The 26,056-nt window shown below is 39.5% G+C and overlaps 1 protein-coding gene across 2 annotated transcripts in view; it reads left to right on the forward strand.

Annotated features, from left to right (window-relative positions):
* Window positions 1-8,864: 8,864 nt before the first annotated feature.
* cep85l (centrosomal protein 85 like) overlaps window positions 8,865-26,056 on the forward strand; it is a 146,191-nt gene continuing 128,999 nt past the window's right edge. Inside the window, exon 1 of one of the 2 annotated variants that reach the window (XM_008120324.3) lies at window positions 8,865-9,171. In XM_008120324.3, the coding sequence (XP_008118531.2) occupies window positions 9,120-9,171 (52 nt within the window). In that variant the 5' untranslated portion in view covers window positions 8,865-9,119. The remainder of the gene's footprint in view (window positions 9,172-26,056) is intronic. The other variant, XM_003215594.4, reaches the window with a different exon arrangement.

Consider the following 26,056-nt stretch of genomic DNA (forward strand, 5'->3'; position numbering starts at 1 on the left):
TGAGTGCCAAAAAAGCTTCTCACAGCTACTTTTAGGTATCATAAAAATAAATATAGCACCACAGCAGATGAGATAGATCGGAGCATGTCAACAAAGTTAAAGAAGATAACATACTAAATTATATGCCTATATATAGCCTCCAAACGTAGTAATTGAGAAGAACTTTACATGTCTGAATAAAACTAAGCCCTTGGTACATGACAACCTTGGTACTATAAATGCCAGAGAGAACTGTTCCCAGATGTATAGTGCAGCATGCAGGTCACATATCTATATATATAAATGAGTGATGGTATCACGGCGACCAACAAAACAACAAAACTACAATTAGGGAAAATGATTAGGATGTAATGGCCTTGCAGCTTCAAAGCCTGGCTGTTTCCTTCTTGAGTGAATTTTTTGTTGGGATGGACTTAATGTCAGGGGAAAACGTTTACCCTTTACCTTAACTACCACCAATTCCTCAATACTTTATTTCCCATACCACCATACTTCGCCAAAGCAACGCGTGGCCAGGCACAGCTACTTATTTCATATTAAAGTAGAATCTCACTTATCCAACATTCGCTTATACAATGTTCTAGATTATCCTACGCAGTCTGCCTTTTCGTAATCAATGTTTTTGTAGTCAGTGTTTTAAATTCATTGTGATATTTTAGTGGTAAATTTGTAAATACAGTACAGTAGAGTCTCACTTATCCAACATAAACGGGCCAGCAGAATGTTGGATAAGCGAATATGTTGGATAATAAGGAGGCATTAAGGAAAAGCCTATTAAACATCAAATTAGGTTATGATTTTACAAATGAAGCACCAAAACATCATGTTAGACAACAAATTTGGCAGAAAAAGTAGTTCAATATGCAGTAATGCTATGTAGTAATAACTGTATTTATGAATTTAACATCAAAATATCACGATATATTGAAAACATTGACTACAAAAATGCGTTGGATAATCCAGAACGTTGGATAAGTGAGACTCTACTGTAATTACTACATAGCATTACTGCACATGGAACTACTTTTTCTGTCAAATTTGTTGTATAATATGATGTTTTGGTGCTTAATTTGTATAACGATTACCTAATTTGATGTTTAATCGGCTTTTCCTGAATCCCTTCTTATTATCCAACATATTCACTTATCCTGCTGGCCTGAGACTCTACTGTATATTGATAATCTGTTTAGAACTGGATTATATAAGGCCCCTTCTTCACAGCTGTATAAAATGCACACTGAAGTGGATTATATGGTAGTGTGGAGTCAAGATAATCCAGTGCAAAGCAGATAATATAAGATTATAAATGGGTTATATAGCTGTGTGGAAGGGCCTTGAGTCTACACTGCCATATAATCCAGTGCAAATTAGATAATCTGTGGAAGAGGCCTGGGGCCTAAGTCTGCCTGTCCCCTGGACTGAGTTGGTTGCTAGGAGACCAAGTGGGCAGAGATTAGTCTTCTAACTGGCAACAATTGGATAAAAACAATTATTCCTTTCTCTCTAATTAGGACTTTATTTTTCTTTTCTTTTTGTTGTATCAACCTAGAGGCGTGGATGATGGGTCGTGTTGTCAAATTTTGAGGTTGGGGGGCCTGTAGTTTTGTTGTTTTGTTGGTCGCCGTGATGCCATCACTCATTTATATATATAGATTGGATATGTATATTTTATGGGATTACGTGAATTGGATATTTTACTATTTTTATCTTTTATTATTATTATTATTATTATTATTATTATTATTATTATTATTATTATTATTATGTCTTTGTCCTGTATATTGCTCTGGCAAATTTCTTTACAGGAATCAATAGTGCTTATCTACTGTGCAGCAACAATTCATTTATGAATCTGCCGCAGTTCATAACAGGACAAACCAATGACTCATGCACCGATGTAAACGTGAACCTAGTGGCGCTTATATGAGCGTAACTAACATTCCTCCTGCTCATCAAATTTGTACTGGCAAAATTGGTGTCCTCCATCGACTTATCCCCTTCTATTAATAGTAAACATTTTGGTCTTCAGAACTGTCAAGTATCTTCCTAGGAATTTGTACTTCTTTAGATGGGCTAGGATTAAGAAGCTAACCCTATGGATTTCACAGAATTTTCTTAGACAAGTAATACTAAGAGGTGTTTTTGCCAGTTTCCAAATAAAAATAAAAGAATTTCACACTGAGGGAATAGGGATGGAGGGGGGAAGGGATAATATGGAGATAGTTTTTTCCTCTGAAATATTATCCATAGAACATGGTATTTGTTGGTGGTTTCCCATTCAAGTACATAACCCTGCTTAGTTTCTAAGATCAGATTGTATTTTAGTGCCTTTAGGGTATTTGCTAGGCCAGGCTAGCAAAACTGATACTTCTCTAAATCAGGACTTCTTATATCTTCATCAAGATAGCCTGCTGTCACCAAGATTGCTTGTCATACAAATGCTGAATATGTCTCTCCCATTGTTTGAGCTTCATATTAGTGTCCAGATTGCACACTTCTTCCCCCAGTAGCACAATTTGTGTCCAAGTGTACAGTAAATGGACTGCATTTCTTCCTGCACCAGATGCTCATCTTAGAGTACTTGACCCTGTTATTTCTGCCTGTTGTTCCACCCATGTGCACCTCTGCTCCTTTTGTGATTACAGGCTGCAGTTTCCTTGGCTTCCTGGCTACAAGGTTCAGGGTTTTGGCCCATTCCTTTACTTAATGGGTCAGGACATAGACCTAGATCTTAAAAGCAATACAGATGTACTATAACATGTGTTTTAAAGTCCTAGATGACCCATAGCCTCCAGGGTTGCCTAGATCCATCCCACTCAATTCCAACATCCAGATGCAGTTCAATTCTAATTTTTTGTAGCCTTCGGCTGTGAGAGATTTGGCAGAGAGGGACTTCATTTTGAGAACTGAGAACTGTCTTGAGAATTGTCAAGTATCTTCCAAGGAATTTGTACTTCTTCAGATGGGCTTGGGTAAATAAGCTGACCATATCATGAGTTAAATTTAGAAAGCTTCTTACCTCTGTACTTAATGGGTATTTTTAAGGGAGAGGAGGCAACCTTTCAATTTGCAATTTTCTCATACCAGGAGTAAGAAACAGAAATTAGGATGCTACTGTACTTTTTGTGTTTGAGTACAGAATGAACAGTTCACTTTGCTCAGTGAAATCCAGGATGTAGAACTGTATAATTTTGCATTTTTGGATCAGCTGCAGTTTATTGGTATCATTCCAGTTGAAAATATCTGTGGGTGAATATGTTTGCTTTTACTTTATCTGTTTCTCCGTTACATAAGAAGACTGCAGTATTTTGACTCGTGAATGATGTCATAAATACTAGGCACAGTTTGCTAAGCTTGTCCAAGTAATCCTCTTTCAGGCCATCGTTTGTGTTTGCACATACTGTGTAAGAATATGATGTGTATGTTGTGCTCATACTAGGACCTAGTAAAACTAAGTAAGAGTTCTTAATAAGAATAGCAGAACACTGGATTTCATTAAGTGTTAATCAGAGGCAAGATAAGAAGGAAATACCAAGATAAGGCTCATTTCCACAGTCCATTTATAGAAAGTTGCCATTTTCTTGCAAAGGGGTTCTTAAGTGAAAAGACACGACACAATGCCTAAGTTCAAACATATAAAGAAGATTGATTCTGTCTGTTCAGGCATGAACTAAGGTTATGGTCTTCTGTTCCATTACCGGTATTAATCGACATAGAAATGTGTTATTACCAATTGCAGCCACTGTGCAAGGTCACTTTGCTTATCATGTGCTTTACGAAGAACTGCTGTAGACAGAACTTTTCGCATTTCACTATGATTACAACCACTTGAATCTCACCAATTTTTGCTTCTAAACCAGGAGTAGATAACTGCAGTGGGTCTCTGATGCTGCACCCCTCTTGGGAGCACATGAGGACGCTGTACAGACTGTCCAAAATAAAAATCTGGAAGTGGCCACTGCTGGTTCAGCAAATGGATATTTTAAAAATATTTCATGCATACACATGTTATCTATGGGTGCATCTAGACTGTAGAATTAATGCAGCACGACACTACTTTAACTGTCATGGCACAATGTTATGGCATCTTGAGAGTTGTAGTTTGACAAGGTCTTTAGCCTTCTCTGTCGAAGAGTACTGGAACCTCACCAAATTACAAATCCCAGAGCTCCACAGCATTGAGCCATAGCAGTTAAAGTAGTATCAAACTGCACTAATTCTGCAGTGTAGATGCACACTATTTGGAAGATGAATTGCATCTGCTGGAGGACTGCTAAGAGAGGTAATTGACTTCTTTTTGAGAAAATGTCAATTTTTTGCTGTTTTTGAGAGCCAAAGAAACAATCAACGGAGATGCATGTGAGTCTACAAATACACTTGCTCCACCCTCGTTCTAAAACTAATCAATGTTTCTCATTATAGCTGATCTGAAGTGAAATCTAGGTAGCTTAAACAATGGTTTGATCATGAGCCTGTTAACAAATCATGGTTTCTTTCTCATTTGAACCAGCTGTAGTTTAAACTAGGAGAAAGAGTTTCTTTTAGCTAGGCTGTACTAAAGAACTCTGGCTAGTTTAAAGGAGGATGTAAAAATGTCTAATGTGTTCCTCATGGCCATGCTGATATGAGAAGGATGAACATGCAAGTCAGAGACTTATAGTGCTTCTTCGATAAACAGCATAAAAAGGGCCATAGCTACTATAGTTGTACTATATCTTTCCAGTAGTGCAGATTTGCACAAGACATATAATGTGTATCAAGTGTAAAACTCCACAAAGGCTAATCATGTAATTTAAGGAAATTGTATTTTTAATATTTTAACCAACTGGGAGAGAAGAGACACCTAATCAGTGAACTGTATTATTTCTTACAGAATCAATTAGCATCTTCTATTCTTTGGTCTTGAATGATAAGTTGTTAATTATTCCACCTGTTCGGTGTTTAAAAGGGAGGGGGAGGAGAAAAGGTTATTATTTTAAAAAATAGAGTTACTGATGTGCATTAATGGCTTTCTTTTGTGCACTTTTGTGGGAGTTTGTTGCCTGGCCATTGCAGTTTGAATCTAGCTCCAAACTGCATTAAATAATCAGTGCAGATGAGGTCTGAACTGTCATTGCCCCTTTCCCTTTCATGTTCTAGCACATCTCTTGAGTTTGACATGTCTCAAAAACTCAGCCAAATAATGCATGTGTCTAATACATAGGCATGCATTCAAAGAAAAACGCATTGATAATTGCAGTATGTATTTTACAAGCAAAGCAATATCTCTGGCTGCCAAGTCTTGAATGACTGTAAAGGGAGAACTGTATTTTATTGCCTGTGACTTGTCCTGTTTCCAGATGTTTATTTCTGGCTGCCATGGCAAATGCACTCTTCCCAACCAATCTCAAATGGACTCAGATATGTGAAAGAAGAGCTCCAAACAATTGCTTGCTGCACCAACTTTGCATTCCCTTGGAACCCCAACTATAATTCACTTCTAAAACTTGTGGGGGGAAATACATGAGTGAATGTGTGAATATACAAGGAAATCCCATATCTTGGGGTGCATTTATACTGTAGAATGAATTGAGTTTGACACCACTTTAACTGCCATGGCTCAATGCTATGGACTCCTGGGAGCTATAGTTTCACATTTAGCCTTCTTTTTCAAAGAGCGCTGGTGCCTTCCAAAGAGCATTGAGCTGTAGTAGAAAAGTGGTGTCAAACTGCATTCATTCTATGCTGTAGAAGGACCCTTGGCTAGTTACAGGTAAAGTTCTGGCAAAAGTTAGAAAATGCATTTATTTAGAGAATGTAGAAAAAGGTAGATGAAAGGCACTAATATATATTACCTTCAGATATTTTGGATGTGCAATTCTGAGACAAAGAGTGAGAATGACAGTGGTATCAGGAGCCTTTTACTTGAAATGTTGGCTGATTGTGTCAAAGAAAATAAACTGTGTTGGAACCTTCCTCTTTTAGTTGTAATGGTGGTATGTTTAACAGTGAAACCACTTCAATGAGTTGATTTTTTTTAAAATGTTACAATCATAGTAATGGACCTGTGAACTCCACAGCACATAGGGCACTGAACATAGCTTTAAGATAAATGAGAATTTCCACTGTCTTTAGGTTCACTATGGTGTTATAGACAGACACAACCATGCTAATTCTTATGTGTGTATCCCTGCATGTCTCTGGCAGGAACCATACCTCCCTGTGAAGATGTGGAACTGTATGGAGAAACTCTGATAAAGTTTAAGGGGCCTAGTTTGAACCAAACCCACATTTTGTTTGTTTGACATAGTTATGGTCTGGTAGACAGACAGCTTCAGTAGTACAGTTGTAAAATCTGAGATTATAATAATAATAACTTTTATTTCTTACCTGCCTCTCCTCAAGATGGAAAATAACATAGTGAAAATACATAAAATATAAACTATCAAAACAAATATTAAATGACATAAGTGTAAGATTAAAATACATTACAGTAATTCATATCAGTAATATATGCCAACCCACATAACAATTTCCTAAAAACACTCCCAAAGAGAGATCAGAAAGTGTTGTTGAAGGCATTCACGGCTGGAATGAACCCAGAGATCAGAAAGGTGGCTGTATTTTTTAAATCTCAATCTCTGTATTTCTTTTTTAAAATTCATATTGCAAATCTCAGCCAAGAAGTCTTTTGTAAATCTAACGTGGCAAACCACCTCCAACTACCATGGATACAACTACAGGGATAGCTACACAATTACTGGGGGGGGGGGGGGGGGGGAGAGAAATCCAGTTCTCATTCAGATATTATGAGACTTGCAACTAAACTCAGGGCCCATCCAGTGGGACCTGTCTCTGGTAAAAACAAATTAATTTTCCTCCTCGTCCCTCCTGTCTCCTTAGGCATCATTTTTTGGCACCAAGAGGATCCGAGGAGAACCTTTATGGCGGCCAGGGACCGTGTAAGTTTTGGGTGCTAAATTTGTGGCTTGGGGGTGGCTTCTTGCCATCCTGATTTGCCTGGGCATGGGTGTGTAGGTGTAAACAGAAATCAGCACTGAAGCGGATTATTTAAACCCGCTTCGGCATGGTTTTTGGCGCTGCCTGGAAGAACCCACAGTGGGAGTTTTAGGGGAAAAGAGCATCAAATATTGACAGTCCCTTAATCAATAACACTTAAAGTCCTGTGAATCCTTGCATCACCACAGCTGCTCAGCTTTGTATACCAAAATTTCCCAAAAAGGACTTCATTTTAAATTAATTACTCTGTATATATTGACGATGAGTTAGTGCAATGCAGTGGTTTGAGTACTGGATTACAACTTTGGAGACAAAATGGGTGGCCCTGGGCAAGCCACTCTCTCTCAGCCTGAGGAAGGCAATGATAAACCTTTTCCAAAAAAATTCCGTGATAGATTCATCTTAGTTGTAAGGAATTTGAAGGCACAACAACAAACATTTATTATTCTTTAAGTATGGTGTTGTGGCTTGAGTGTGGGATGAAGATAATGGGGTTCACTCAGCCATGGAAACAAAATGGGTGGCTTTGGGCAAGCCATACTCTCTCAGCCTCAGAGGAAAGCAACTGGCAAAGCTCTTTTGAACAAAGCGGCAGGTGGGAAAGACCTTGAAGGCAGAACAAATAAATATTTTGGATCCTTTGATGTAGTTTTTTTTAACATGTCAGAAGTGACTTGAGAACATACTGAAAGTCTCTTCTGATGTGAGAGAATTGGCCGTCTAGAGACATTGCCTAGGGGGCACCCTGATGTGTTAGCTGGGAGGCTTCTTTCATGTCCCCGCAAGCTAGAGCTGACAGACAAGAGCTCACCCCATCTTGTGGATTCAAACCGGCAACCTTCAGGTCAGCAACCCAACCTTCAGATCAGCAGTTTAGCCGGCACAAGGGTTTAACCCATTGTGCAACCGTGGCTCACTTATGTGGTGTGGTGTAGGGGATTCGAATCCCCACTCAGCCACGAAAACAAAATAGGTGATGATATGCTGTCAAAGGCTTTCATAGCTGGAATCATTGGGTTACTGTGAGTTTTCTGGGCTGTATGGCCCTGTTCCAGAAGCATTCTCACCTGATGTTTCGTCTGCATCTATGGCGGCATCCTCAAAGGTTGTCAGGTGTGTTAGAAATTAGCCAAGTGGGGTTTATATATCTGTGGAATATTCAGGGTAAGAGAAAGAACTCTTGTCTGCTTGAGGCAGGTGTGAATGTTGCAACTGGCCACCTTGATTAACATTGAATAACCTTTCAGCTTCAAGGTTTGGCTGCTTACTGCCTGGGGGAATCCTTTGTTGGGAGGCGTTAGCTGGCCCTGATTGATTCAAGTCTAGAATTCCTGTTTTCTGAATGGCGTTCTTTATTTGTTGTTGTCGCTTCCGACTCTTTGTGACCTCATGGACCATCCCATACCAGTGCTCCCTGTTGGCCGTCGCTACCCCTAGCTCTTTCCAGGTCAAGCCAGTCACTTCAAGGATACCATGTGTCTATCTTGCCCTCTTCCATTTTCCCCAGCATTATTTTCTTCTCCAAGGTGTCCTGTCTTCTCATGATGTGGCCAAAGATGTGGTGGCGCCTGCTTCTATGGGGTGGTTGCATGGCCATCTGCTAGGACTGCTTTCTGTGTATCCCTGCATGACAGAATGAGGTGGGACTGGATGGCCCCGCGGGGAGGGTGAGGGGGGGCTGTCTCTTCCAATGAACTCTGTCTGGACTTCTCTGGAGTCGCCTGGGTTCAGGGGCCACAAACTGGGCCTGGGCAGAGCTGCTGCCAGTCAGAGGAGAGGAGAGCAACGGCCCCTGCGCGCGCTCAAGGAAGCGCTTCCTTGCGCGAGCGGCCCCGCCCTCTCCTTCCCTCACAGTCTCCCTCAGAGCAGCCTCGGCCCAGTTCCCGCCTCCCTCCCTCGCAGTCTCAGCCCCTCTCTCTCTCTCTCTCCGTCCGCGGAGGAGGAGGAGGAGGAGCCGCAGTGAAGTGAAGGGGAGCCTTGTCCTTCTGCGCTGAGGGCGGGCGGACGGGCGAGATGGCCGCGGCGGCGCCCAGGCCCGAGAAGGGCGAGCGAAAGGCCGGCAGCCACCAGCAGTAAACCCCTTCTTCCGTCTCCCTTCTCTCCGCGTCTCCTCGGCCGCCATGTGGGGGAGGCTGCTCTCCGAGCTAGGGCAGAACGGCGACTACCGAGCAGGTAAAAGGCCACGCGTCACGTCTGGATGCGGACCCGTGTCGGGGCTGGGAAGACGCGCGTCAGGGCCTGCCTCTCCCTCGGGGGAAGGAGGGGAAGGAAGGGAAGCGGAGTCAGAAGGCCAGGCAGTTCGCTTGCGGCTATAATTAGCGCTTTCTCCCCCGGCCGCCTTGAAATCTGGGCGACACTGCTTCATTTTGTCTTCCTTGGTGCGTGTGTGTGTCTGGTAAGGGTTTAAGACATGCTTTAAAGCAGGCATGGGGAAACTTGGGCCTTGCAGGCGTTTTGGACTACAACTCCCACCATTCCTAACAGCCTCAGGCCACTTCCTTTCCCCCCTCAGCCGCTTAAGCGGCTGGGGGGAAAGCAAGTGGCCTGAGGCTGTTAGGAATGGTGGGAGTTGCAGTCCAAAAACCCCGGAGGGCCCAAATTTTCCCATGCCTGCTTTCAAAAGATAGGGCGGATCTACACAATAGAACCAATTGCAGTTTCATGCCACTTTAACGGCCACTGAATCCTGGGAGTTGTAGTTTGGAGAGAGACACCCTGGCAGGGAAAGCTACATAGACTTCTGATACTCTCTCCATAGGACAAGGCGCCTTGGCTTCTCAAACCTCTTTAAACACACAGGACACAGTGATTTGGTTTCCGCTGCCAAACTGGGGGTTAAACCAACCCCCTCATAAGGGATACAGACACATGCACAAATTGTGATGATGAATGTATGGGGTATAGAACAAAATTTTTCGTGTCAGAAGCAACATACTGCAAGTCTTTTCTGGTGTGAGAGAATTCACCATCTACAGAGCCATTGCCCAGGGGATGCCCGGATGCTGGGAGGCTTCTCTTATGTACCTGCAAGCTAAAGCTGACAGGTAGGAGCTCACCCGTCTCATGGATTCGAATCTCCGACCTTCAGGTCAGCAACCCAACCTTCAGATCAGCAGTCCAGCCGGCACAAGGGTTTAACCCATTGTGTCACTGCGGCTCCTTTTATTTAAATATATGATATGATGATACATGATTTAGTTTTTATTTCATGGACTCATAGCTTTCTCCTTAAGTTCATGCAAGACACCTACATACTGCAGATGACATATTTAGCATGTTGCAGCACACAGCTTGGAAAGCTCTGATCTGCATAGAATTAATGTATTTGGATACCACTTTAACTGTCATAGCTAAATGTGATGAAATTGTGGGAGCTTTACAAGGGTTTTTGCCTTTTCTCATCTGAACTGCAATTTCATGTTTCCATAGCTTTGAGTCCTGGCAGTTAAAGTGCTGTCAAATTGCATTCCGTCTTCAATGTAGATGTTAGAATCATAGAGTTGGAAGAGACCTCACGGGCCATCCATTCCAACCCCCTGCCAAGAAGCAGGAAAATGGCATTCAAAGCACCCCCGACAGATGGCCATCCAGCCTCTGTTTAAAAGCCTCCAAAGAAGGAGGCTCCACCTCACTCTGGGGCAGAGAATTCCACTGCTGAGCAGCTCTTACTGTTAGGAAGTTCTTCCTAATGTTCTGGTGGAATCTTCTTTCCTGTAGTTTGAAGCCTTGTTTTGCTTCCTAGTTTCCAGGGCAGCAGAAAACAAGCTTGCTTCTTCCTCCCTAAGACTTCCCCTCACATATTTATACATGGCTATCATGTCTCCTCTCAGCCTTCTCTTCTGCAGGTTAAACATGCCCATCTTTTAAAACCGCTCCTCAGAGGGCTTGTTCTCCAGACCCTTTATCATTTTAGTCGCCCTTCTTTGGACACTTTTCAGCTTGTTAACATCTCCCTTAAATGTGGTGCCCAGAATTGGACACGGTATTCCAGGTGTGATCTGACCAAGGCAGATAAAGAGGTAGTATGACTTCCCAGGATCTAGACCAGGGGTCCCCAAACTTTTTAAACAGGGGGCCGGTTCACGATCTTTCGGACCATTGGAGGGCCGGACTATAGTTGGCCACTGAGCAATAATTATAATAAATAACAACAACAATAATAAAAAAGAGTGTTGGAAGAGACCCTTTGGGCCATTGAGTCCAATTCCCTTCTGCCTTTGTGCACCGAAAGCACAAGCAAAGCACCCCTGACAGATGGTCACCCAGTCTCAATGTTTATTAATAATAATAATAATAATAATAATAATAATAATAATAATAATAATAAAGAGGGTTGGAAGAGACCCCTTGGGCCATTAAGTCCAACCCCCTTTTGCCTTTGTGCACCAAAAGCACAAGCAACCCACCCCTGACAGATGGCCACCCAGCCTCAATGTTAATAATAATAATAATAATAATAATGAGGGTTGGAAGAGACCCCTTGGGCCATTAAGTCCAACCCCCTTTTGCCTTTGTGCACCAAAAGCACTAGCAAAGCACTCCTGACAGATGGCCACCCAGCCTCAATGTTAATAATAATAATAATAATAATAATAATAATAATAATAATAATGTGATTTTGTGATACGAAATCCAGCATATCTATCTTGTTTGCTGTGTCATACAATATAATAATAATAATAATAATAATAATAATAATAATAATAATAATAATAATAATGGTTGTAAGAGAAGAAGAGACCCCTTGGGTCATTTAGTCCAACCCCCTTCTGCCCTTGTGCCGTGGGGGCCGGATAAATAGCTTCGATGGGCCGCATCCGGCCCCCGGGCCTTAGTTTGGGGACCCCTGATCTAGACACTATGCTGTACTCCTATTTATGCAGGCCAAAATTCCATTGGCTTTTTACCCATAGAGAACAGAAAAATCAGTCCTATCCAGTGTTTTTCTTTATGTGGGGTAGCTTAGGGAAAATTTGAGAAAAAGAGTTTGAGGGCAGAACCTCTGTATAGTCTCTCTCCTTTTTGCACATGTCATTAAAATAAATATAGAAGTATGCCTTCAATCATGGATCCCAAGACACACTGAGACTAAAGAGTTAATGCAGTTTGACATTACGTTTAATTGCCATTGTTCAATGTTAAGGAATTGTGGGAGTTGTAGTCTTACAAGGTCTTTACCTTTCCCTGCCAAAGATTGTGGGAGTTGTCATCTTATAAGGTCTTTAGCCTTCCCTGCCAAAGAGTGCTAGTGCCTTAACAAACTATCAATCCCATGACTACATAGCATTGAGACATGTCAGTGAAAGTAGTATCAAACTGCATTAATTCAGCAGCGTAAATGCACCTCCAGCTGCCTTATAGAAGACGTGTCCTCTCTGCTTCCAGGAAGTAGTGACAATTGAGAGGAGGAACATAGGTTTTTTTATTTGAAGGAAAGCAATCAGACATTCATAGTCTTGAAAAGAAACCTTTTCCTGTTGAGACGTCAACAAGGATCACTGATAGCTTAGAATATTACTTTAAAAGTGCTGTTTAGATCTGCTGTCATTTTGGCCTGTCCGGTTTACATGCCAATGTTTTGAATAATTAAATGATACAGTTAAATCTGATTAAACAATGATAAAATTATGCTTAATGTTCTTGCCCAAAGGAGACTGCTTTATTTGTCAGTCTTTAAACTTTCTTACTGTTGGGAAACAGTTTGCTTGCAGTATCTGAGAACAAGCTGTTCTTGGCTTCGCAGTGTGTTAGAATAAATTGCCATCCTTTTGGTAACACTGAATTCAATAAATCTGATGAGTGGGATATGCAATTTTAAATTGCCAGGGGGATGAAATCTTTTTAAATAATCCACTTTAAGTTATCTCTCTCTATATAAAAGAGTGATGGCATCAGGGCAGCAGACAAAACAACAAAACTACAGGCCCCCCCAACTACGAAATTTGACAACACAACCCATCATCCACGGCTCTAGGTTGATACAACAAAAAGAAAAGAAAAATAAAGTCCTAATTAGAGAGAGAGGAATAATTGTTTTTATCCAATTGCTGCCAGTTACAAGGCTAAGTTCCGCCCACTTGGTCTCCTAGCAACCTACTCATCCCAGGGGACAGGCACACTTAGGCCTCACTTAGGCCTCTTCCACAGATTATCTATTTTGCACTGGATTATATGGCAGTGTAGACTAAGGCCCTTCCACACAGCTATATAATCCATTTATAATCTTATATTATCTGCTTGGCACTGGATTATCTTGACTCCACACTGCCATACAATCCACTTCAGTGTGCACTTTATACATCTGTGAAGAAGGGGCCTCATATAATCCAGTTCTAAGCAGATAATATAAGATTATAAATATACAGTAGAGTCTCAGTTATCCAACATAAACAGGCCGGCAGAACATTGGATAAGTGAATATGTTGGATAATAAGAAGGGATTCAGAAAAAGCCTATTAAACATCAAATTAGGTAATGATTATACAAATTAAGCACCAAACATCATGTTATACAACAAATTGGACAGAAAAAGTAGTTCCATGTGCAGTAATGTTATGTAGTAATTACTGTATTTACAAATTTAGCACCAAAATATCACAATGAATTTAAAACATTGACTACAAAAACATTGACTACTAAAAGGCAGACTGCGTTGGATAATCCAGAACACTAGATAAACGAATGTTGGATAAGTGAGATTCTACTGTAATATGAAATAATTACTGTGGTAATCCAGTCCAACCCAATTCTGCCATGGAGGACACAATCCAAGCACGCCCAACAGATGGCCACCCAGCCTCTCAATAATAATAATAAAAATAATAACAACAACAAGAAGAAGATCATACAGTCATAAGGTCATCCAGTTCAACTTCCTTCTACCATACAGGACGACACAAAACAAGCACTCCTGACAGATGGCCATCCAAGATCTGCACAATAATAATACACATCGAATCATAGCATCAGACAGTTAGGAGAGACCCCTAAAGGCCATCCAATCCAACCCAACTCTGCCATTGCACGATACAATCAAAGCACTCCCAACAGATGGCCAGCCAGCCTCTTAATAAGAATAAGAATAATAAGAATAAGAATATCATACAATCCTAAGGTTAGCAGATACCCCTAAGGATCATCCAGTTCAACTTCCTTATATCATGCAGGAGGACACAATCCAACCACTCCTGACAGATGGCCATCCAATATCGGCACAATAATAATACACATTGAATGATAGCATCAGACAGTTAGAAGACACCCGTAAAGGCCATCCAGCCCAACCCAATTCTGCCAAACACAAGCCAAGCACTCCCAACAGATGGCCACCCAGCCTCTCAATACTACTACTAATTATAATAATAATAATAACATCATCATCATACAGTCTTAAGGTTTTGAGTGACCCCTAAGGATCATCCAGATCAACTTCCTTCTACCATGCTGGAGGACACAATCCAAGCACTCCTGACAGATGGCCATCCAGCCTCTACATAATGATGATGATGACAAAGATGATGATAATGATGATGATAATAATAATAATAATAATAATAATAGAAGCATAGAATCCAAGAGTTTGGAGAGACCCCTAAGGGCCATCCAGCCCAACCCTTTCTACTATGCAGCAGGACACAATCCAAGCATTCACAACACATGGACAACGTATAAATACTATACAATACTACACAGGGACATAGACCCCCTCTACCCTTATCACTTTCACAGTACACAAACAACCAAATGCATACTAAACATAAAGACAACCATACAACAGACATTCAATACCACCACCACCTCAACAAGTTCTCACCAACACCACCAGACAACACCACAGCAACGCGTGGTCGGGCACAGCTAGTATGTTATAATATTAAAATACCCCATGTTGATTTTATCGTGTATACCATGATTTTGTTGTTGGCTGCCTCTTTTATTCACTGACTTTGTAAAGAGAGATACCATTGTTCTTATATAAGTGACTTTGTTTTCTAATTTACTGAGACCCTCCCCCCCCCCCCAAAAAAAAAAAAGGAAAAAAAAGAAATACCCAGAGGTTTTCTTGATTTGGTGAGGAGGTTATGAGGTGATAGCAGTTCCAGAAATGAATTCACAGTGTATGTCACTAAAATAATTTTATATTTGCTGGTATTTTTTAAAGAATAGAGATTGTTTTTTCCCCCTGTAGTTTACATGAAAATATTATAGTACAGACAGTCCTCAGGTTACTGAACAGAATAGGTTCTGGAGGCTTGTTCTTATATTAAATTTACATGTAAGTCAGAACAGGAACATTTTAAAGTGTAACTTCAGCCAAATATATATAATTATATGTATATGCAAGCTTTGGATAGCATAGGGAAGGGTGAACACCCCTGTGATGTTTTCTTTGCTGTCTGTGCCCATTTAGAAGATTTCACCTCACTTTCTATCCCTGTGATAATAGGATTTTTTTTTTAAAAAAATGGCTTGTTGTAGAAACAAGGATTGGTGATAAAGCTTCCGTTGAGATGCCTTTTCCCCGTGATAACTCTTTCAGGAGTGAATGTTTAAGTTCATTGTTTGGTTATATATACCAAGATACTATTAGGAACAAGAGCTGGTTCTCCTCATATTGTTTTGTTATTTTATTGATTGCAGAATAAAATGGGACAGCCTTTTAATGATAATTAGTTATTATTTTATTTGCACCATATATGTTTATGCAAGGTTTACTTTTCAAAATATTGTTCACTTGGACTTTTCCCATTCAGAGTAATTTCTGCTTTGTATTGACTTACTTGATAAAGTTTTCTATTTCAGAACGGCTGAAAAAAATAGACCATTGCACATTTTAGAGAATTATAGTAAAACTAAAATTAGTATCATTTAGAAAACTGTTATTATCTAAAGTGAACCAACCTTTATCAATGTGTGGCCTTTAGATGTTTCAGAATATTTTGAATACCTCACCCATGATATTGTGCATTATGCTAGGACAATGAAAGCCTAGCCTAATAATATACATTTAATTACTTCTTAATAAAATATTGATTTATTGTAGCAGGAAGCCCCAGACAGGAAAAGGCAATATACCCCAGTTATTTTCATCCTGTTAGGAAAATATGTAGCAGAAAAACAAGTGGTTAAAAGAGTCTAAACCTTTTACAATAATCAGTAGAATTTAATGACAGTTCAGCCTCCTGAAGGAAAAAGACACAGAGGCTTGTGAAAAATGCACAGCTGTTACAAAGAATTGACAGTGCCTCCCAGCATGTTCTACTGTTACATCAATATTGTTTTATACCTAGATTGCTTAAATAGTGCTGAAGAGAGGAATAAAACAGAATGATAAAAAAATTTGTTGCTGTTGGATTGAATTGTCGTACTGACAAACAGAACTTGACATTCTTGTTGTCAGAGTTGGAGCTCATTGTGCTATGTTGATTTTTATTTCAGTTAAATATGTTTACTAAAAATCTATATCATCTACTTGAAGCCATGATTATGCCTGCTGAGTGCTAGAACATTAGAAGGAATTCCATTTAATGACTGTTTGGTTTAGTGTTTTCATTGGCTGAGGCATCCAGAATATAACAGTTCTCTGAACCAATCAGATTAGTTTAACTATGATGGCATAATAGTGTAGTATGAATTTTATACTTTAGCCATGGTTAATGTTTTTCCTCATTACTCTGAAGGTGAGCAAGTGCTGACATTTACATTCTGTTTGTAAAGAATTCTGTTGTTCAGTGTTGCTATGAAAATGTGTCTTAAACTCAAATTTTGATGTTTGCTGTTCAATAAAGTTATGTGCTGACATATTATGTAGGGATCACTGCTTCATTGATAGCCCAGATCTAACAGGAGTCCACTTGTTCAAGGCATAGGTTTCTTGTGCTGATTACTGTTTGCAAGGGAGGAGGTTGTTCCTCCATCTGTTCTTATGTTTGTGGAATCCCTTCACCATCCACCATTCTCTGGTAATCTGGGTACCTCATTCCTTTCAAATTTATTTGACAGGAAGATATTTTTTACAGTTACCACACTACCATTCGTTTAAGCAGTGATTCTCAACCTTTGGTTCTTGAGCTACTCTGGACTTCGGTTTTCACATAAGCTAACCAGTATGGCCCATGGTGAAAGATTCTGGGAGCTGAAGTACAAAGTATTGGGAGAACCAAATGGTGAAAACTACTGATTTATAGCATCTCACAAATGATTAATCGTGTACTGTATGTATTATGCAACTATTAGTAAAGGATAATAGTTTCCCCTGATGTTAAGTCCAGTCGTGTCCGACTCTGGGGGTTGGTGCTCATCTCCATTTCTAAGCCGAAGAGCCGGCGTTGTCTGTAGACACCTCCAAGGTTATGTGGCTGGCATGACTGCATGGAACGCCGTTACCTTACTGCCGGAGCAGTACCTATTGATCTACTCACATTTACATGTTTTCAAACTGCTAGGTTGGCAGGAGCTGGAGCTAACAGCGGGCGCTCACTCCGCTCCCTGGATTTGAACTTGGCACCTTTCGGTCTGCAAGTTCAGCAGCTCAGCGCTTTAACACACTGAGCCACCGGAGGCTCCTATGCAACTATTAAACCCCAAATAATAATGTCCCATGTGTTTTTCTGGAATGTGTGAATAGTCATATCTAATGAGTTGTTTCGTATTCCCACTAAGGCTCCATCTACACTGACTATTTCTTGAAGCTAGCCAGACAACAAACTCCCACAAAAGCGTGTGAAAGAAAGTCTTTAATGTGTATCTGTCCTCTGTGGTTTGTGTAATCACAATACAGGCCTCAAGCTGGTTCCAGGATTTCTTATATAATCATCTGCACAGCAAAACCACTTTCTTCAGTGTCTGAAACTGCATTAAATGGTCAGGTTAGATGGGACATGAGTTGGTCATATTAGCATTAAGGCTGTTTTTTAGAAAATAAGTTCTGAAAACCTATCTTCAAGGTTGGCAGTTGTGAAGATAACAGTGAGCACTAAACTAGCTGTTTAGGAACTCAAGACATTTATATGTAGTTGCTTCATCACGTATATCCCATGGTTTATAGACATTTTATGGCACCTTCCTTAATTACACAACAGGGCTTTGGGAGGCACTGAATAATTCATTGAGACAAAGTGCACTATGGGCTATTCCACATTTACAAGTTATGAAGGAGATTAATATGTCTCCCCTCAAGATGGGTCTGCTTCTGTTCTAGGACTTGCATTTTGCCAAAGTATATCACTTCATTATCTTAGGGCAATAGCAATGGATTTATTTTAAATCAAAATTCACTTTCTCTAACGTCTCAGAGGAAGAATGTAGATACTATGGCACACCATCACTTTGTCTTCTAGCATATCATTTTAGTATCTTTGCCTGACAGCGAGTATTGTGGGCTTTGTAAGCTAACTTGATTTGTTTTGCATCTTTTGGTTGACCAAAGAATTCTATTGACACTAGATTTTTGTTTTGTTTGTTTACAGCTAGCATAGTACCCCTAGAAGTATTCCAGAAGCCTTCAGATTTCTTACATGTGACTCTCTAATCTGGCCCAGCTCATGCAGTACTGATATAATTCCTGAGTGGTATTTGGTTGCATGATTGTTACTGGCCCTGTAGGATATTCCTTACATCAGTAATCATGATGATCATGCATAATATTATAATAATGTGTTTTTTGGGGGGGGGGGGGGGAAGTCTTGAAGAATGTATTCACTCTCCCTTTTCTCCAAGACCAAGAGTTACTGATTTTTGCTTTTAAACAACAACACAACATTTGTTGTAAAGGCAGTCCTCCTACATCAGTGGTTCTCAACCTGTGGGTCCCAGCCAGTTTATCAATTGTTAAGATTTCTGGGAGTTGAAGGCCAAAACATCTGGGGACCCACAGGTTGAGAACCACTGCCCTACATGAAAATATCACTAAAGTTCAAAAAATATCACTGCAGTTCATAGGCTGTATGAAGGCCCCCATTTTGCACCCCAGCATTCCAAGGGTTTTTAAAAAAAACTTTAAAAGGGTATTTGTATATTCTAGGGATGCAGTATACTAATCTGCAGTGTTTGGCACCCAGGACATGCCTTTTTCATATGAAAATGATTACCAGTCATTTTTGGTTTTGAAAAATAAGTCTCCATGGGCCTAAAACAGTTCAGCTTCCCAGAATTCATTGAAATTACTTGTCCCCATTAACTCCTACAAAAAGTGGGGAGGGGGGGCTTCCTGAGTAAAATTGAATACTTTTTGGGGTGCCCACCAAGGACCTAGAGAGGTGTCAGTCTCCTTTGGATAAGCTTGCTTATCCCAGATACCGGTATTCTTCTGTTGCTGCTGTGTAACTATTAGGAGGAGATTTAGGCTCCTTCTAAACCTCCATATAATCCAGATTATCAAATCAGATAATCCACATTTTCTGCTCTAAACAGGATTATGAGTTTACACTGCCACATTATCCAATTCAAAACAGATAATCTGGATATTATATGGCAGTGTAGAAGGGGCCTTCGTTATTTTTTAACTTTTAAAAAAACTTTTTAAAGCAATTATTTGCAAAAGTTTCTCACAGAAACTGAGGTTTGGTACCTACTGAGTGTTGACACACAGCTGCAGTCCTATGAACACTGTGCTATTCAACAAAGTGGGGCTTATTTCCAAATGAGCGTACATAAGATTGTGCTGTAGAAGTATTTCATAAAACACAAGATTAGAAGTTAATTTGCCTATATATTACTAGCTGGAACTAGCTCTATAATTTGTATATAGCTTTGTTAAATTGATAGATTCTAGACATTATTGATGTACTCTTAAAAATAAGCTCTTGCCTTAAAATGAGCAGACATGACTCAATCCATGAAAACTCCTTGGAGTCCAGCATAGAAAAGAAAAAAAAAGGTTTGTGTTAGATATACCTCAAGAAGATCCAACCAGTCCATCCTCCAGGAAATAATGCCCAGCTGCTCACAGGAGGGAAGGATATTAGAGGAGACAGGAAAGCTTGGAAAAGATCATGATGCTGGGGGAAAATGGAAGGAAAAAGGAAGAGAGGCCGACCAAGGGCGAGATGGATGGACGGTATCCTTGAAGTGACTGGCTTGACCTTGAAGGAACTGGGGGTGGTGACGACCGACAGGGAGCTCTGGCGTGGACTGGTCCATGAGGTCACGAAGAGTCGGAGACGACTAAACGACTGAGCAGCAGCATACCTCTCTTTATTTTTGGCTATCGTTTTTTGGTCTGTGTCTTCAAACTTATCCCCTCCTCCCATGTTTGTCAAAACAAGATATTTACTCTTTACCTGGATGGGAGAGGACCAGTGAATATCAAATAGTGTAAGCTACATCTTACAGGAAGGAACTGGCAAAACCACCTCTTAAGTATTCATTGCCTAAGAAAACACTATGTCTATGGAATTGACATAAGTTGATAGAAAACTTGAAGGCATATGCCTTTTCTCATCCTTGCAAATTGCAGTGGCAGCCCATGAGTAAATCAACAAAGCCTTACTTGTTTTGAGTATCCATACACTGAAGCATTGACAAGTATGTCAAAGAAGATTGGATTTAAAGTACCCCACAAAAGCCATCATGGTCAAGTAAGTCATTATAGTACTGTACAACTATTTGTAGCATGTTTAAACTGTACAAAGTAGAGTCCCATGATGAAAATTTCTGATATTGTGTTTTTCTAAATGTTTCTTGGAAACATAACCTCCTAATTATTGAATAATTTGGATCATTGATCCAGAAACCTTCATAAAGACAGCCATCAGTACGCTCATGAAATAATTACCTGAATCTGTGCTGTTGTTTATGTGAGAATTATAATATGTTGACAATATCTGCTGTTCCTTCAATAAGGTTTTTTTCTCGCCAAATCTTTGTCTCAGGTTGTATATAATGAGTGTGACCAACATCATATGTAATGTCATAATTTAAAATTGAACATATGTAGTGAGATCACAATCTGTTATGAGCTTTAGGTATCTCATAAATTTGATAGTTGTGTTCAAACATGAAACAATTGCTCTATGGATGAAGATAACTGACTATAACTCACGTCTACCTTGTCCTTGGGGTGGTGGGATGGGTTTGGGCCTGTGGTGGCAGGGATAAAGTAATTTTAAAAATCTGTTTTGAGCTTTTAAAGCTCAAAAATTGGAGCCCTACAGACAAAAATGGAGAAGTGCTGGCCTGCAAGAATGCGGGGCTGTCTTTGCAAAAACGGGAATTAATGGTAAGTTTATCATATTTTCTGTTTAATGATTTGGTCCCTTGTAAGGAGCTGTACTGTTGAAGATTTTAGGTTCAGTCCCCAGGATCTCTAAGGAGGGAAGGAAGATATTTGTCTGAAACCTGGAGAGCTGCCAGTCCCTGGCAAAAATATTAGTCTAGACCAGTACATCTCAACATGGATGATATTGCCCCTGGGAGGCGTTGAGAGGATCCAGAGGAGCAGTGGTAGCCTTGGGTATAGTTGGGGGGGGGGGGGGGGTGTATGTGTGCAGTGGAAGCACAAAGAAAAGAGTTTTTTTTAAAAAAAAAGTTTGTACATGTTTCATCTGTTGTGTAACATAGAGTTAAAGTCACTGTGATTACTTTGTTTTCCAAATGAACATACAGAATGCAAGTTATAATCTATCAATGGTCAAAGTCCGCTGACAGGTCTTAATAAGCAACTTCTGGCAGATGAGCGTGTCATGCATTGTCAGGAAGTCCAGCATGCATCAGCAGGAATATGCTCATGTCATGATATTTTAATACAATTTAATATCAAATAGATATATCTAATGTAGAGTAAAGAACAAAACCTATTTTATTAGTTTTCTTAGTAACAAAAATACAACAGCTTTCTATTATATTGTAGGGTGTAGGTAGAAATATAGATACATAAAATAATGCAAATTTGTTACTACATCTTTCTGTTTATTTGCTTAAAGAAGGGAGGTTTTCACCGGGATGCAGAGTAATTTTTTTTCTGTAAAAGGGGTGGTAGGACAAGTAAGTTTGGGAACCTCAGGTCTAGACTGATGAATGTTCTGGCTCGGTAAATACACATGTGATCTGAACAGAAAGTGGGTTCTTGCTTCAATTTGTACTACTACTGTTTTTTTAACTTCCTGTGTATTCTGTATCAGATTCAGATTACACAATGCAATAACTTGAAAAAAGTGTTTTCATTGGAGTGAACTGTAAGCTAAAGAGCTCTCATTGACCATATATCTTTAATACAGTATTTTTCAATATTGACACTACAGTAAAATACAAAACAATTATCTAACAGTAGAACATCTTCAATACAGTAGTTTTGATCTGCACAACCTTGATTTTTCAAGGATTTCTATTATACCTGCCACTTAACAACAGAATCTTCTTGTGCTTCCCATGTCTTTCTGGCCATTTCTTTCTCTTTCCTTTTATGATGGGGATTTATGCTGGGATTGCCTTGATTAGTGGCATTGCTTCTCTGGTCACCTTATTTGACTTTTTAAAATTTCTTTTTAAGAAGTGCTGTAACAAATGTGCCTGGGTACACAATTACATAATGAGCAAGCAGGGGATAAAATAAATCTCAAAGCAGATGGAGGCTCACATGAAACATTGCATTTTCTTCCGGTGATGGTGCTGAGGGTGGCTGAAAGAGAGGAAACAAGAACACAGCTGTCCATATTCACACCTAACCCTTGTGATGGGCAGTTTCTGAGTTAATGCTCAGTTGCGGTCTTCGTGCATTTGGTTATGTTGCAGTAATGATCATCTGATCATTTCTCCAACATTTAGGCTTAAGAATGTCATATTTCAGGAAAAGAACTGTAAACAACCATCCTTATTAAACACTGTAAAATAAAATCAGCATTGTTGTGAATCAGTAATGAATGAAAATGACATTCATTGTTCAGTTTCACAAAGGCTACAGTCTTCTCAGTTACATGTTAGATTCATCCTTCTTTGGCAATAGACAGTGGTCTTCACCCAATATTCTAGCAGAATGGGCACTTATTGAATAGCCTGCTTGTTAATATAAAGCACAGCATATGAAATACCTTTTCCATGCATTGCTTTTATTCACAGTGATAGTCCAGCTTCATAGATAAGAAACATCTTAAATTGATCGGCTTAGGAGGCCCGAAGGTCCTGAAATGGTTTGATTGTACATAAAGTAGCAGATGTCATTGTTAAAGAAAATCTATTTGTTGTTCCTTATATGCTATAATAGGAGGTACGCTGTGTGTGCACTGTCTCCAGGATCAAGTGTACTGCCTTCCACACAACTTTCAAATCCTATCTTTGGTTTGTAATCTCATGTGTAGGAGTTGAACACAACATACAAGCTGTTTGTTAGTTTACTACATAGCTGCACTTACATGTTCTTCATTACCCAGTTGTGTTTTCAGAGACTTGGCTAGCATTTGGGGCATTTCTTTTCAAAGATTCTCATCCTTTTCCAAGTTTATAGTAATGCATACCATACATTAAAATTAGCCCTTAAAGTTTGTTTTCCCTTTCAATATATCAAGTCTTATCTGATTACATTCAGTTGTAAACATTCCACAAAATTGAGTCTAGTACTGTGCTGTTAGCTGTACCCAGCCACGCATTGCTGTGGCCCAGTGTGGTGATATGGAAAATAAAGTACAGCAGTCTCGCTTATCCAACGTAAACGGGCCGGCAGAACGTTGAATAAGCGAATATGTTGGATAATAAGGAGAGACTAAGGAAAAACCTATTAAACATCAAATTAGGTTATGATTTTACAAATTAAGCACCAAAACATTATGTTATATAACAAATTTGACAGAAAAAGTAGTTCAATACACAGTAATGCTATGTAGTAATTACTGTATTTACGAATTTAGCACCAAAATATCACAATGTATTGAAAACATTGGCTACAAAAATGCGTTGGATAATCCAGAACATTGGATAAGCGAGTGTTGGATAAGAGAGACTCTACTGTAATGAGAAAGTGCTGGTTCTAATTATTTCTGATATTCTGATAAATGTAATTTTTCCTTCCTTCCTTCTCTACCTCTTTCTTTCCTTCTGACTTTCCCCCCTTTTTTCCATCTCTCTTCTCTCTTTCCTCCCTCCCTCCCTTCCCCATCCTTCCTTCCCTCCCACTTTCTCTCCTTTCCTTCTCTCTTTCCTTCCCTCCTTCATTTCTGCCTTCCCCCCTTTTTCTTTCCTTTCTTCTTTCTCTCTTTCATTCCTTCTCTACCTCTTTACTTCCTTCCTCCCTTCTCTCCTTCCTTCCTCCCTTCTCTCCTTCCTTCCTTCCCCCTTTGCCTTCTTCATTTTCTCTTCTTCCTCACCCTCCCTCCTTCTCTCCTTCTAAAAAGAGGAGGCCTACTTCTTTTTGTGGATTATTTTCATAATATCCGACTATATTTAACACAGTCCTTATATTATTTCTCATATATCTATTAGGTAAAAAACCCGTTTGATCTTCATTAATTCTGTCCTTTAAAAAGACCTTTAGTCTGTTAGAAATTATATTTGCAAAAATTTTGTAATCGTTATTTAACAAGGAAATGGGGCAATAATTTTTTACGTCTGATGGATCAGTCCCTTCTTTATGGATTAGTGTTATGTTCACGCTTTGCCATGAACTTGGTATTTTTGCATGGTTCAAGATATTATTCATAATTTCTTTTAAATAACAGATCAACTCCTCTTGAAATAATTTATAATAGATAGCTGTTATTCCATCCGGGCCTGGTGCTTTGTTGTTGGGGAGGTTTTTTATTGCCTGCTTAATCTCATCCTCATCAATCGGCTTGTTAAGCACTCCCCTTTCTTTCTCTGTGAGTTTACCCAATTTAGCTCTTTCTATATATTTTATAATGTCTTTTCTTTTAACCTGATCTTTTTGGTATAGCTTTTTATAGAACTCCTTAAATTGTTTTGCAATATCAACATCTGTTCTGTAAGTTTTCCCTTCCCTTATTATCTGTGTTATATGCTGTTGTTGCCTCCTTTTTTCTAATTTCTTGGATAGCCACTTGCCTGGTTTGTTAGCATTTGCAAAGTGGTTCATTTTTAAGTATTTTAGATTTCTTGCCATTTTTTTCTATTTGGGCTGAGTTAATTCTATTCTTAATCAATTCTATGTCTAGTCTTATTTTTTTGTCTCTTGGGTTATTTTTAAAAAGTTTTTCTTTTTCTTTTAATTCTTTATACATTTTTGTTTGCATTTCCTCTCTTCTCTGTTTTTCCGAGATAAACAGTACCCCCTCATCACAGCCTTACTCGCATCCCAGACTGTTTCCATATTGATTTCCTTATTATTATTAATCTCAAAATATTCTTTCAGCAGCTTCTTATTTTTTTCTATATCCACTTCTGTTTTAAGGAGGTTCTCATTTAATCTCCATCTCCTCAATCTCTGATTAACTTTAATTTCAACTTTAACCGGGCAATGATCAGAATTTACCCTCGGAAGAATTTGTACTTTGTTAACTTTGGTTACAAGTGTATTTGAGGCCCATACCATATCGATGCGTGACCAAGATTGGTGGCGGTCGGAGAAAAAGGTGTAATCTCTCTCTAACTTATTATGGCATGCACTAATTGTTATTGCTGTGGTAAAATTGCTCCACTGTGTCCACAGATTTAGCCATCTGTTATTCAAAAAAAAGTTTGAATTGTATACCTGTTTAATATACCTATGTACCCAGGGTTACATAAATATCTCTCAGGCAAAAAAGGATCACAATTTGAAAAAGTTTAAGAAGTCCTGCTCTAGATGTTAGAATCATAGAATTGGAAGAGACCTCAAGGGCCGTCCAGTCCAACTGCCACTATGCAGGAATACACAAAGCACCCCTGACAGATGGCCATCAAACTACTGTTTACAAGCCTCTGAAGAAGGAGACTCCACCATGCTCCAGGGCAACATATTCCATTACCAAACAGCTCTTATCATCAGGAAGTTCTTCCTAATGCTTTGGTGGAATCTTTTTTCCTGCAATTTAAATTCATTGCTCCATGTCCTAATCTGCAGAGCAGCAGAAAGCAACCTTGCCCCCTCCTCAATGTGCCATTCTTTCAAATACATAAAGATGGCTATCATGTA

This window comes from Anolis carolinensis, chromosome 1, assembly GCF_035594765.1.
Source record: "Anolis carolinensis isolate JA03-04 chromosome 1, rAnoCar3.1.pri, whole genome shotgun sequence".
Taxonomy (NCBI): Eukaryota; Metazoa; Chordata; class Lepidosauria; order Squamata; family Dactyloidae; genus Anolis; species Anolis carolinensis.